The following is a 14,265-nucleotide window of genomic DNA, read 5'->3' on the forward strand; positions in this document are numbered from 1 at the left end:
TGCGCCTCCTCCCGCTCTCCCCCTGTCCCCCTCCGCTCACTGTCCTCTCTGGGTCTACTTTCTCCTCCGGACCCTCGCCCCTCCTCCTCGTGCATTTCCTAAGGCTGGGCCTCACCATCTGGGTGTGTGTGGTTTTGGGGGGAGACGGTAGAGGGGGAGGGCAACTCAGCCCCAAGTAAGTGGTTGACTCCTGCCCCAAACTGGGGAGCCTGCGCCTGCGCCTGGGAGCGTCCCCCCCGCGCCGAGGCTGGTTCTCCCATGGCCTCTGCGTGGCGCCTGGCCTTTCCCAGCGATGCGTTCCCAGCAGGTTCGCCTCCCCAGCCCCAGCCCCACTGCACAGATGGGGAAAAGGAGGCACAGAGGGGAGACCACCCCAACCAGAGTCAGAACCCTCCCCGGAACCACCACCAGGTCCAGAGGGCAGTCTGCAGTGGCCGCAGGCCCCACAAATTTCTACTTCTTTGGATAGGGGCTACCCCTGGTCCGGGCACCCAGGAGGAGAGCAGGGTCCCGTGTGGCCAGCCGGTGGGTGCTGGGGAGACACACCAGACAGCCAGCTCCCCCTTTTTCTTTTCAATCTGAACGCCAGCCGCTCGCTTTTATAAACAGTAATGAGACTGCTCAGGCCAGTGCCCTGGCCTGTGACCGAGCGCGAGAAGATTCCCAGCTCTTCAGAAACTCGTCAGGGCTGAATGGCCCTGGACAAATAGACGCCTGGAGCCGAGTCTGGGCGCAGAGAGTGTGGGCCCCATAGCTCTGCTGCTGGCCCTGCACCCACCCTTGTAGCCGGAACATCTGGAAAAACCGCTTGCCCTTTGTCCACTGTCCTACAGGAGCCATAATTTTAAAACACTAATTTGGAAAGTGAGTGTGTGGGTGTGCGCGCCCCAGTACTGTCTGGTTAGTTGGTTAGTGCTGGGTGCCCTGTGAGTCAAGGCTGGGAAAAGGCTCCGCTCAACCAGGAGAGTTTAAAATAGCCATGCTGACCCACGCCTGCCTGCACCGGTACAAGCAGCCCCGGGGGAGAATATCCTGGCCATTCGTTCATTCAGCAAACATTGAGGAAGGTGCTTTCACCTCTGCTCACAGCTAGCTTGCCCGAGGCCTTCCTGGAGGAGGCCCCCTGTCCATGGTACCTGGAGCCTGCAGGCACTGGTTCACCTTGCCAAACAGCCCGCTCTCTGGGCGGCCAAGGAGTCGCCATGGGCCTCAGACTGCTTGGCTGTGTAGCCTCACTCTTGTCATTTGGTAGCTGTGTGGCCTTCCACAAATTGCTTAACCTTTCTGAGCCTCACGCATCATCTGTTAAAAGGGTCTTAGAATAGTACCTACCTTACTGTTAGGCTGTTGTCAGGCTCAAATGCTAGACACACACCTTAGCATGCATGAGTACTGGGTTTTAATTATTTAACTACTGGGAGTTCTTACTTGTTTGAATGTGGGACAAATCAAGTGTGTTGAAGGCCTCATTCTTTGCATTAAAAAAACAACAAGTAGACAATAATTGCTGTGCTGCCTAATTCCGAGGTATGTTGTGAGGCTCTTGAAGTAACGGATAAGGCTGGTGCCTATGCGACAGGGCGTTCCCATCTCACCAGGGAAGAAAGGCCCCCGTTCTGCCTGGCTTGATGCTCCGAGTTAAGGCTCAGCCTCCCATGTGAGCCGAGGCACATTCATTTATTGATTTATTGGTAAGGAAGAAAGCTACTGCAGTGGGACTAGGATGTCCCGTCCTCAGCTTTATGGAAGCATTTTCCATTTATCAAGCCGCTGCCACATCCTAGGTGCTACATAGAGCATAGACTAGGCCTGCAACCTTGCAGTCAAATTCAGCAGCCAGCCAGCCAGCCAGCCAGCCAGGTGACAAGCCCATGATGGCAGGGAACATGCCGATGTTTTGTCCAACAGCTGCTCCCGTGGGCCAGGCTTTGCTAGCAGTTGTAGTTACACAGCCATTATAAAAAGGCTTAGGTTTTTCAAAAAACAAAACAAAAAAACCCACAAAAACAAACCTAGGCTTGCTGGTGGGGATATTGAGGCTCAGAAACATGGCGATGTGCCCAAGGCCATGTGGGCAATAGTTGCTGCCAACCTAGAGCCTTCCCTTTGCCTCTGGGGCTGCCACAGGTAGGGAGTGGCGGTCCCCCGGTGGGTGGGACGTGATGAGTAGAGGTGGGGGCCCAGGCAGGAATTGCAAACCCAGGCTTGTTGGTTTACCTGGCCTGTGACATTCCACTCTTTGCACTTCTGTTTCCCCACAAATGAAGTGAGGGAGTGGACTCGTATGTCTCAAACTGGCTTCTGAAGGCAGCTCTAGACACCATGGGCTTAAGAAAAAAAGTTATTTAATTTGAATGCCTTTATTTATTTATGATTTTATTTTGAGCAGGTAATACATTTACCTACTTCAAAATTCAAAAAGACACAAAAGAGTATGAGGTGAAGTCCCCTCTTTCCCAGTCCCCATCCCTCCTCAGAGGCAACGCTGTTGGAAATTACTTGGTATCTCTCCAGACATACGTGTGTACAGTCTCCTCTCCACCCACCCCAGCCTTGCTATTTTGCACACACAGTAGCATGTTCTACACACTCTCCTGCTCCTTTCTCACATAAAGTTGGAAAGAGTTGAGAGAGCATGCTTTGCCCGCCAAGGGTCCTAATTCCTTTGTTACAGCTGTATAGAGACGTGAATACCTTGAGCCCAGACTTACCCTCTGGATTGATTGCCACAGGTCCCACTGGGCCCCATTGCCTTACTCCCTGCCAGCCGCACACTTGTTTGCTACCTGTGTTTCCCGCTTGGGGTGAGAGGACCGCCTGAGGTCACTTACAGTTCTGACATCTTGACTTTCTCCCTGATCCTTAAACCTGAAACTCTCTAACCATGCTCTGGTGACTCCATAGGCCCCAGGGTGGGCATCTGTTCAGCTTAGTAGGATGGGTGAGTTCCCAACGTTAGCTTCTTTAAAAAAAAAAAAAAATTTATTGATTTCAGAGAGGACAGGAGAGAGATAGAAACATCAATAATGAGAGATAATTGCCCCCCACTGGGGATCAAACCCGAAACCTGGGCATGTGCCCTGACCAGGAATTGAACGTGACCTCCTGGTTGACAGGTCGACACTCAACCACTGAGCCAGCTTTCGCTTCTGATCACCTGCCCTGTCTCTGTTTCAACAGTGGCCTTTGTCTCAGAGGAGAACATCCATCAGAGTTCAAACTCCACCTATAGAACCGCAAGCAGCTCTCTGTGTTCGGACCAGGAAGCCCTGCTTGAGAAGCTGCTGGACCGCTCACCGCCCAGCCTGCCGAGGCCCGAGGACCGCTTCAACGGTGCCTACATCATCTTCTTCAGCCTGGGCATTGGCGGCCTCCTGCCATGGAACTTCTTTGTCACCGCCAAGGACTACTGGATATTCAAACTCAGCAACTGCTCCAGCCCAGCCCCAGGGGAGACACCTGAGGACTCGGACATCCTGGTAAGGGCACGTTCCTCCTGGGAGGGGGGCTGCACTCTGCCTGGATGGGGGGAAGGGCAGCTCTCCTTGGGTGCGCCATACCAGGAGGGTTTGTGGCCTGCTGAGGATATACGAACTAGGAAGCCATGCGAAGTATAGTAGGAAGAATCCAACTCAATCTTCAGACATGCTCTGTGTTGTGTATGAGCCTCCTGCTTCATGGGACAGGAGAAGATGCAAATGTATAAGACACAGTCCCAGTCTTCAGATTTCTTACTATGTAATTTGGGAAGAGGATGAAAATGATGATTCTCTGTAGTGTAGTGTGGTAAACCAAGAATCCAGAGTCCATGCCTCCAGAGCTCTGAAGGGGTGGATCTAGTAGCATTAAGTTCAGCAGTAAGTTATAGAAAATTCCAAAAGCGTAGTGGCTAAACAAGATGGAAGGGAATTTTTCTTTCATGTTCAAGTCTGGAGGGGCCAGCTCATCCCTGGTATGATGTTCCATGTTGTCAGGACATAGTTGTTTCACCATGTGTAGCTTCTATGTTCAGTATCACTTCACAGTCTGGGATGGTGTTGGAATTCAGCCATTACATCAAATAGGAAGAAGGGAAGGAGAGGCATAAGGAAACTCCTGCAAGGAACACACTTGCTTTTGCTCACATTGAACTCATTGGTCAGAACTTGGTCATGTGACCTCATGAGCTGCAAAGGAGGCTGGGAAATGTAGTATTTCTCCCCTCACCCAGAGACCCATGTGACCAGCTAAAATGGGTGGTTGTATAGTTATGGAAGACAGTGAGGAATGCAGACTCAGGGATAAGTAGTCGAATCACCAAGAGAGAATGCTGTACCCTAGCCAGTTTGACTCAGTGGATAGAGTTTCAGTCTGTGGACTAAAGGGTCCTGGGTTCAATTTCATACCCTCAACTGGCCCAGGAGGTGGCTCACCTCCCCTTCCTGAAAGCACCTTTGACCTCCCTGACCTAACCCCCAGGAACGTTGCCCAGTTTTGTGGGACTGAATGGGACACAGTGACTGAGGTTTCCCTATTGTCTGTTTTGAGGATTCTGCCAGGGTTTCACATCAGAATCACCCAGGGAGCTTTCAAGGGTCCTGGGTTCAAGGGCACACACTCAGGTTGCGGGCTCGATCCCCAGTAGGGGAGCGTGCAGGAGGCAGCCAATCAATGATTCTCTCTCATCACTGATGTTTCTATCTCTCCCTTGATCTCTGAAGTAAATAAAAATATATTTAAAAAATAAAAAAGAGAGAATGCTGTGAGTCAGAGCAGGTGGGTTAGGAGAGCGGGAGGAGACATTCCAGGTGGAAGAGAAAGCCCAGGCAGAGGCAGGGTGGGAGGAAGGTCAGGCGTATACGAGGAGCAGTGAAGCATCCGATTTTGCCGTAAGAGAAATAAGGCTTGCGGTCATTGCCTGGGCCTTGACCGTCAGCACAAGGAGTCTAAATTCTGTTTGGTTAGCGGCTCACTTTGTGGGGTGACTTTTCCCTTGGGCAGGAGGGGTATTAAAGGAAAAATTATTCTGCCACTTGAGTCTTTACTCAAGACCAGTGGACTAAGAGAGAGATCGGGCTCAGCACCTATTACTCAAGGACAAGTGGGGATTTATAGCCAAAGAGCGGAGTGAGGGGGCCAGTGGATGGAAAATTACTAAGAGGGGCCACCAAGGGTGGGGGCATTCTTGCTACAAGCAGGTTAAGGACATATACACCAAGATATGGGATGAGGGACTTGATCAAATATCAAGGGAGATCAGATATCAAGGGCGGGGATTTTCAATAAACTGACTTGGCAGGGTTCTTGCTAAGACTGGCTGGGCAGGCTTCGGGGAGGGTGTGGGGTGGGGGCAAGGTGGAGGCCTAGTCAGGAAATGAGCTCAGAGGTTCAGTTAATCTTTGTCAAGAGCCTCAACTGATCTAGGTCGGCGTCCGATCTCTCTTCATGGTTGGGGAAGCGGGGGCCTTGGAGGGCCTGCCAGGCTGGGGTTGCTAGCTGCCCCTCTCCTCCAGGGGTGCCCCGGAGAACAAGAAGGGGGTACCATAGCAGACCGTAGTCATACCCTCAACTGGCCCAGGAGGTGGCTCACCTCCCCTTCCTGAAAGCACCTTTAACCTCCCTGACCTAACCCCCAGGAACGTTCCCCAGTTTTGTGGGACTGAATGGGACACGGTGACTGAGGTTTCCCTATTGTCTGTTTTGAGGATTCTGCCAGGGTTTCACATCAGAATCAGCCAGGGAGCTTTCAAAACATCCTAACCTGGGCCCCACCCCAGAAATCAGGGTTGAATTAGGTCCCTTAATTCTGGCCCCTTGTGAGGGCCTGCTTCTGTTAACTGAGCAATTCATAGCTGCCTCCAGGGGCCCGAGCAGCAGCAGGCAAAGGTGACGTGGGAGCATAGTGTAGTGGTGAGAGCCTCCTCCTCCAGGGTGTTCCTTGGGGCAGACGTGCCTGGAGCTTGTTGGTGATGCCGAGTCTCAGGCCCCAGCCAGATCTGCATGCTGACAGCCCCCGGTGGCTGGCGGGCACAGGAGGGTTGGAGAAGCCCGGGCTAGGGCATGGCTTCTGGAAGCAGACTGCACCGGCTCCAGCTCCGCCTCGGGTAGCTCTGGCCTCCCTGTGCTGCCTCGTCTTCCTGGTACGGAGCAGGAAGAGAATGCTAGCAGCATTCTTGGGGTTGTTGTGAGGATTAAGTAAATTACTCTGCACACGAAGCACTTAGAACGGGGCTGGCACAGTGCGGTAAGGGCTGCATAAACGTTATTATCGTTATTATCATTCGGGGGATGCGGCCCTGGTGTATTTCCAGATGTCTGGCTTACCCGGGTGCTTTATGACCCACTTTTATTTACCAGTGACTCAAGCACCCCGCTTTCTGCCGGCCTCGGTAAATCACCCCGCCGCCTGGCTTCCTCCAGAAGGTCCCAGTCTGCCTGGGCCGGCACCAGCCTAGGTGGCCCCCAGAACCAGTTTACACGTGTATCTGTCCTGCCCCCGTCCTGGCCCCTGGGAGCAGGCTGCCCCAGAGCAGGAGAGGGTGTGCCGGGGGTGGTCTCCGGGAACCCGGCCCAGCCCCCGAACCATGGACGTGGCTGCACAGTAGCCGTCTGCCTTGAGCTGTTCTCGCTGCAAGGCGATCCCTTCCCAGCTGCAGGCACTTAGCATTCCGGGCCCTGCTACGATGCTTTACTGCCTCTTTCCAAGTGCTGGCAGGTGCGGATGTAGTACCTGCGGCTGCCCAGAGCTCCTGGCTCTTGGCATCAGAGATGAGAGACCTGTCACCCCTCGATTCATGGTCCGGGTTTGGGAAACAGGCATGCTGGGGCGTTCCTGCATTTTGGAGGCCATTTCTCTTTGCCTAATTCCCTCTTCCTGCCACCCTCCTCCCCAATTCTTTCCTCCTCTCTTCCTGGTTTCCCTTCGAGAGGGGGCTGGTCTGCTCCGTCACCTGAGGGCCACTTGGGGGAAGGAGGGGACAGAGTGAAATGGGTCTGCTTCCCGCCGCCACCTGCATCCCAATTAGCTGTGGGTCTGGATGTTGCTGTTTTTCTGTACTTTCTTTCCTTTTAATATTTCCCAGGGATGGATACCATTGGCTGGTGAGGTTGACTCAGTAGGAATGTTTGCACAGGGCCCCTCCTCCCAAATTATGTCATTTTCAAGGTCATCTCATTCATCCCAGGCTCATTTTCTGCCGCCAGGAGCGGTTTGGGGAGTGGTTTAGCATCCTGTTACCCTGCCCCTTTGTCTCTGTTCTCTGGGATAAGAACTTCGAATGAACCCACCACAGGCCCGTGGACCCAGAGCTAAAAAAAAAAAATTAGAGCATAAATAAGGAAGAATTGATATGAAAAAATGGTGCAGGGAGCCAGGACAACCTCCATCCCTGAGCCCCAACTCTGTGCTCACCGTGCTGGCAGGGGTATTACATGCAGTGTCTCTAACTAACTCTGTTTTCTCAGACACAGAGCCAGAGCTCAGAGAAGGTTAGTAACCTGCCCCAGGTCACACAGCCAGGAAGAATTTAGGTGGAGAGATGATTACAAAGCTGGTCATGCTGAGAGTGGCGTGTAGGGGGCTGTCCTGGAGACAAGGCCCAGCCCACACCCCGACTCTGCCAAATGCTCCTTCTCGCTCCTTCTCCATAAGGAGAGGCTGCCCTTGGTCTGCCCTCCGTTACCGCCGGGAAGCCCAGGTGCCTTGGCTCTACCCCCGGATTCTGAACCCAGATTCCAAGCTGCCAGCATCCCCGATCCCTCCCCACCACCGTTCCCACCCCCAGGCTCGTAAGCTATCCCTGATCCTGGGGTCTCTGCCTTCCCCTTGGCCTCTCCCGTAGGCCTGAACCAGCTGCCCCTGGGCAGGGACTGTCAGCTGGACTGCCTCCTTTCTGCCCCAGAGAGGAGAGTGACCCCACCTTTTCCTGGTCTTCCGCTGCCATGAGACCTCCACCACGAGGCCTCCATGTCCCCCCACAACACATACTTCCTGTGCACCTCCCTGCGCACCTTGGCCTGCCAGGGCTCCAAAATCTCCTCGGGGCGGGTGTGGGGGCTGGGGGCGGCGGGGAGAGGGCCCTGCCGGACATGGCCAGGTCATGGGTGGGACCCACAATCCCACTTGGTGTCAGCAGGGCCAGAGCCCAGGCTTGGCAATCTACTGCTGTCCCATTCACCTCAAGACCGGCGGGGGCCCCAAAAGCCCAGGCCAGGGCAGGGGGAGATGCCTCTCTTACTCCTGGGAGCCTCCACTGCTCCTACCCTCTGAGTTAGGGGCTCCCCTCTGGATCCCCAGAGCCCACAGTACTTCCCCTTTAGGTTCTCACCACACAACTCGTGGTGCTGAGCGCTTACTGCGGGGGTGCCATTGCTTCAGAGCTTTGCCTGAATGGTCTCATCTAACCCGCAGCGCCCCTGTGAGGCAGGAAGTGTGCTTATCCATGAGGACAATACCTGTTTCACACGGAGGGTGCCTCCTCCACTAAACTGCCAGCTCTTTGGGGAGAGTGAGTACAACTCTCTCACCATACATCCCTGTGGCCTAGAACAGCTAGCACAGTGTGCAGCACACAGTAAACATCTGTTGTGCTGGTTATTCTATGGCTGGGAAGGAAAGCCCCATCACCCCAATCCACGGTAAGGATGGCATGGCTCTGCAAAGAGTAGAAGACGATCTGGGGGTCACAGTGGCCACCCCCAAAGGAGTTCCGATCTTTCAGGTGGGCTGGCATAGACATGAAGGGATTCTTACAATGGGGATGGGACCCAGGTTGGCCCGGTGCAGCAGGTGGGCGCCCACCTTCATGGGCAGCACCTGGGTGCTGGCCCAACCCCTCAGCCCCTCAAAGAAGCAAGGTAGCATGACCAGGGAGCCATTCTTACGACTAAGAACAGATACCCCAATTCGGGGAGGAGGGGTTGAAGACACCAGGATGAACTAGTTTGGAGAAGAAGAAACTGGAGGACAGATGATCAGAGGTCTTGACAATGACCTGCTGACCACAAAGCCCCTGCCATGCAGCCCATGCCCACCCCCTACTGGACCTGCGATCTTCCCTGCAGGATGAGCTGGTGAGTTAGGTGCGGTCTTCCCCAGTTTCTAGATGGAGAAACTGGGGCTCACAAATTTTAGGCCAGCAACCCAAGGTCATTTGCTAGCAAGCGATACCCAGTATGCTCTCTGGCTTCTTCCTCCCCTTGGATGGTCTCAGCTCTGGCTGCACACTAGGATCACCTGGGAGCTTTGAAAGCCTCCCTGCCCCCACCACCCACCCAGTTCTGGTGCAGTCTACGGAGGGACCTGGGCGTGAGCATTGTAAGACTTTCCAGTGAGGCTAACATGCAGCCACAGGTTCAGGTGAAAGGTTACGGCTGTTCTCTGCCTCTACCAGAGCGCCCACTGAACCAATGGCGGAGGCTGCTTCCGAGGGACCTAGGTGAGCCCTCGGAGGACCTCCTGCGGTCCAGTTGCCTGAGCTGGCGGTGGCAGGAGTGTTTCTTCCTCGGAGAAGCAGAGCGGTCTCCCTGCTGGAAGGGCAAGGAATGGCTTTCCCGGGCCTCGTCTACTTCAGAGGGTAGGGCTCCTCCCTGGGACCCTTACAAACGTAAGTGAATGGAGGCTCGATGGCCCTTCCTCTGGGTCAGTGGTCCCTTTGGTGGCAGCTGGGGCTCCAGAGCCCCCCCTCTCCCTCCCGGTTCACCAGACTCCCCAGAAAGGAGCAGAAGGACCGACTGGGCCCGGAGGTGGATGTCCTGGCACCTGGGGTGACACAAGCAGGAGAAAGTGAAGCCATGGGAACAGGAGAGGAAAACCAACCCTCTGGAGAGGCGTCCGGCCTCCGCTCCTCTGAGCTGCTGTCGCCAGGACCAGCCGCGCCTCTCTGTGCTGGACCCGGTGGGGCTCGGACCTGCTCCAGGAGTTTAGGAGTGATGGGCAACTTTTGAAAAGCTCCGTCCCTGGGAGAAAGCTGGGTCTGTCTGTCTCATGGGACCACAGAGGAGCTGGGAGGAGCCTGGGTGGCAACAGAAGGACTTCTTTCAGCTCCTGTCCGGGCAGTGCCCTCACCGCCATGTGGCTTGGGGCCGGCTCTGTGCCCCTGGGTCTCTCGCACAGACTTCCCCTGATGCACTTGCAGTCACAAAAGACGGAGGTTCTATACTTACTACTCATCTCCTACGAGGTAGCTGCTGGATGAGGGCTGTGCAGAGTCCTAATAACATCCACTGCCTTACCATGTGCTGGCCACTGTGCTAAAGCTTCTGGTTCCTTCTTTAATTCCACAGAATGTGTTAAGCAACCTACTGTGTGCCAGAGGTTTTATTTTAAATACATTTTTATTGATTTCAGAGAGGAAGGGAGAGGAAGAGAGAGAGAAACATCAAAGATGAGAGAGAATCATTGATTGGCTGCCACCTGCACACCCCCAACTGGGGATCAAGCCTGAAACCTGGGCATGTGCCCTGACCAGGGATCGAACCGTGACCTCCCGGTTCATAGGTCAACGCTCAACCACTGAGCTACACCGGCTGGGCCAGAGGCTTTATTTTCATGATCTCTTTTGGTCCTTACTAAGCTCCAAGGACAGGTATTATTTTACCCATTTTACAGAGCAGGAAACCAAGGCTCAAGAAATGGAAGTAATTTGTCCAAGACACAAAATAAGTGACAACCAGGACTCTCACCGGGCCACCTGCACCCACGCTGTCCATTCTCTGGACCCTGTGCTCCATGTCAGAGTGTTCGTATGTTTTCAGACTTCTTTTGACCACAATGCACCTGTTCCCTCGATGAAGTGTGCAGGCCCTGCATGTCCATAATGGAAACAACAGCTTCATGAAGCGGCATCTACACTTTGAAAAAAACCCTGATGGTAGATTTCAAGGAGGAGCAGGTGATCATCTGTGCTGATCTTATAAGTGGCTTGTAAGCCGCCCGCGGAGGGTGGAGAGCCTGCCTTTGGGTTTCGCCTTGTGTAGGTTCTTAGTGGCCTTGGGAACAGCGCCATGGGGCGGGGGGGTGGACGCAGAAGCTGGACCCCTGCCTGTGGGGGAGGGGGTGGGGGAGGGGACATTAGAGACAGCAAACCCGGAGAACTGTCTCTAGGAGGTTTGCTTTTAAAACTCTCATTCTAGAAGTGAGGCGGGAATTATAGGGAAAGTGGTCAGGAGGGCACCAACTTTCTGGTTTTGTTTGTTAATAGAAGAGAAGCAGCAGCCAATGTGTGTGTTCATGTGAATGGTCCAGTAGAGAGGGAGAAAGGGGTGCTGAGGGAGAGGAGGACGCACAGCTGGGGGAGGTCCCTGAGCAGGCAGAAGGCCTGGGCCCGGTGCACAGTGGAGGGGGTCCCAGCAAAGCATGCGGACAGCTCATCTTTAGGAATAGGAGAGGAGGAGCCAAAGATGGAATGAAATCCGATCTGGTCCTGAATTTCATGTCCTTTAGTGGGTTGCAGTCTATAATTTGAAAAATCCTGCTCTACCTGTTTGCCTCTCACCTCACAGCCATGAGGATGCCCTTTGCCCTCACTCATCCACAGAGCCATGAAGGCAAGCTCTGGGGCTGCAGCCCAGGGGCATCCAAATTGGCATCGGATTTCCTGGGGCATTTGCAAACACCCAGAGTCCTGGACCCTCCCTGCTGCTCCTTCTCCCCAGGTGGGCTGGGCACTGGCTGGCCGGCAGAGGGCAGGTATCTGGGAGCCACTTCCTCGGTGCCACTTGCTGTTCCGTGAGAAGCGCGCTCTATTCTGGATGTGGGTGGATCATGACGCTCCCCGTGTAACCCCAGAAAGATGCACAGACTCCGTTAGGCAAGCACTTCTGAAGAGCAGCGTTCCAAAGAATGGTGCTGCATGAAGCACCCCTCCTCCCATGCAAACATGCGAAAGCAGGATATTGCTTGAGCCCTGTTGTCCCAAAAGAGATGGCAGGCTGGTCTAGGGAATGGGGCTCTAGGCTCCCTGCACAGGGTGTGGGTGAGTGGCTGCCAGCTGGGGAGGGCAGCCCCTCCCCCCAGCCGTCCAGTGGCTTAGGCAAGTTTGATGGCGGCTCTAAATCATTTTTAAAAATTAGAACCAAAAATGAGTGATTTCTTTTCTTTTTTTTTTAAATTCCCTTGTCCACCCTCTGATTCTAAATGCAGACCCAGCCAGCGTGCCATTCCCAATAAATATACCTGTGATGGCTTTTTCCTCTGTTTTTAGCTCTCGCCGCGTCCTGCAGAGGGAGAGAAAAAGCCCGACCTGAAGCGCTGTCAGTCATGCCGTTGGTGGCCTCAGACTTCTCAAATTCTCTTTCTATTTTCTCCCCGCGTACTCCTGGCCCGGACTCCCCACCTGTGCCTGGCTCCCTGGCCCTCCTGGGCTATCGATCGCTCCCCCTCCGACTTCGATTTTATTTCCTCCCGCACTCGTCCTTAGAATCCAGAGGCGATTTCCTGGACAAATTAGAACATGGCCTGGGCCTTAAGTGCTCAAGTGTCTCCTTAACGTGATTGATCATTGCGACTGCCCAGAGAGCAGAACCAAATTGGAGTCTGTGGCGGGCGCCTTCGTTACAGGGATCATTGTCCGAGGGGGGTCTGAGGGGACCCTTGCTGGCCTCTTGGGGGTGCTCTGTGCGTGTGTGTATTTGTGTTGTGTTGTGTTGTGTGTGTGTGTGCACACCCAAGGCCTGTAGCAGCCACCGTGTTTTCATGGGGACCTCCCAGGACAAACAGCTTCCCCAGATGGGAGACGGGATGTCTGTGAGGAAGCGTCGCTCTGTCTACTAAGGACCTGTTTTTTTGGGTTTTTTGGTGGTTCTCCTGGGTTTCCTTCTGCAGAGAGCAGCCGGGGCACCCCCAGACCACCTCCTCTTTGCCCACATGCCACAGAGCATGGTCCCTATCCCCCCACGGGTCAGCCTTGGGACACTGACTCATGGCACCCCCTGGGAGCTGCAGAAGCTGCCCCGGGCAGGCACGGGCTGGTGGGGAGTTTCCTGGAAGGCCACTTCCTCCTTGCCCTGCCTGCCACATGGTCAGGCTGCAGAGGAGGAAGGACAGGCCGCCCAAGCATCAGCAGGGACCAGGCCTTGAAGCAGCTCTCACCCCTCGAGGGTCGGGGTCCCTGTGTGTGGGTTTCCAGGGCTCCCTCTGTCTCTGACCCTCCCCTCGGTCTACTTCTGAGCCACTTTTCTGCCCGCCAAGGTTCCAGCCTGAGGGTGCGTATGGGGAGCAAAAGGGATGAAAGTCAGAGGCCAGCTTGGCCCTTGTTGGGAGCCTGGCAAAGGGCTGACAGAGGAGGGTGGGAGGGTGAGCAGAAATGATGTTTCCATCTCCCGAGCTCGCCCTGCGTGGCAGAAAGATCTGGGAGGCAGGAGAGCTGGGCTGTTTCTGACTCGGTTTCAAGTTTGCTGGGTGACTTGGGTTTCCATCTCCTTATTTAAGAAACCAGATCAGGGTGGCACACTTTTTCTGCAAAGGGCCGAGTGGTAAATATTTCAGGCTTGTGGGCCGTGTGATCTCTTGCAGCTACTTGACTCTGCCCTTGGAGAGTGAGAGCCGCCATAGGCAAGTCACAGCTGCAGCGTTGGCCCCGGGGCAGCGGCTGCTGATGCCTGGCCTCAGGCTCCCTGGACTCAGGCTCCGTGGCAGGTCCCCCTAGTGCTCTGAGATCTGTGAGAGGTACCTGCCCTGCTTAACTTCTCTTCCTAACACTTACCCTGCCCGCCACAGTATCTGCTTACTTGTTTATGCATTTGCCGCCTGTCTCCTTGGCCAGAACATCAGTTCCATGAAAGCGGGAACGTGGACTAAATCCCCTGTGCCTGGAATACCGACGGAGCTCAACGAATACGTGCAGAATGATGGCTTAATCGAAGTCAGTGGTTCTCAACCATCTGGCCCTTTAAATACAGTTCCTCATGTTGTGACCCAACCATAAAATTATTTTCATTGCTACTTCATAACTGTAATGTTGCTACTGTTATAGGCCGACGTGGGCCCACAGTCGGGGGTTTGGGATCTCATTGTGGGTCATTATTTACCCGGCATGCACCCGAGCAGACTCCCGTCCCTGCCCAGTCAACGGCCCTCCCTACTTACTCCAAGGTGGTCAAGCCTGAAAGTGAGGGTTACCCTTTACTTCTCTGTCCTTCCATCCCACATGCAATTCGTTAGCAAGTCCCGTCAATTCTCCCCCTGAAATGGCTGGAGTCGGTCCAACTCTCCCCTCCACGGCCATCGTCCTGGCCATAGCCTCCCTGGCCACTGGCTCCAAGGCCCTCCCTCCCCCCCCCCCCCCC

The 14,265-nt window shown here is 54.6% G+C and overlaps 1 protein-coding gene across 1 annotated transcript in view; it reads left to right on the plus strand.

Annotated features, from left to right (window-relative positions):
• The first annotated feature begins 2,937 nt into the window (after positions 1 to 2,937).
• Positions 2,938 to 14,265, plus strand: part of SLC29A3 (solute carrier family 29 (equilibrative nucleoside transporter), member 3) — a 38,981-nt gene continuing 27,653 nt past the window's right edge. The window contains exons 1-2 of the mRNA XM_006761015.2: positions 2,938 to 2,941; positions 3,181 to 3,479. Coding sequence (XP_006761078.1) covers positions 2,938 to 2,941; positions 3,181 to 3,479 — 303 coding nt within the window. The remainder of the gene's footprint in view (positions 2,942 to 3,180; positions 3,480 to 14,265) is intronic.

The sequence above is a fragment of the Myotis davidii genome, unplaced genomic scaffold (assembly GCF_000327345.1).
Source record: "Myotis davidii unplaced genomic scaffold, ASM32734v1 scaffold134, whole genome shotgun sequence".
Taxonomy (NCBI): Eukaryota; Metazoa; Chordata; class Mammalia; order Chiroptera; family Vespertilionidae; genus Myotis; species Myotis davidii.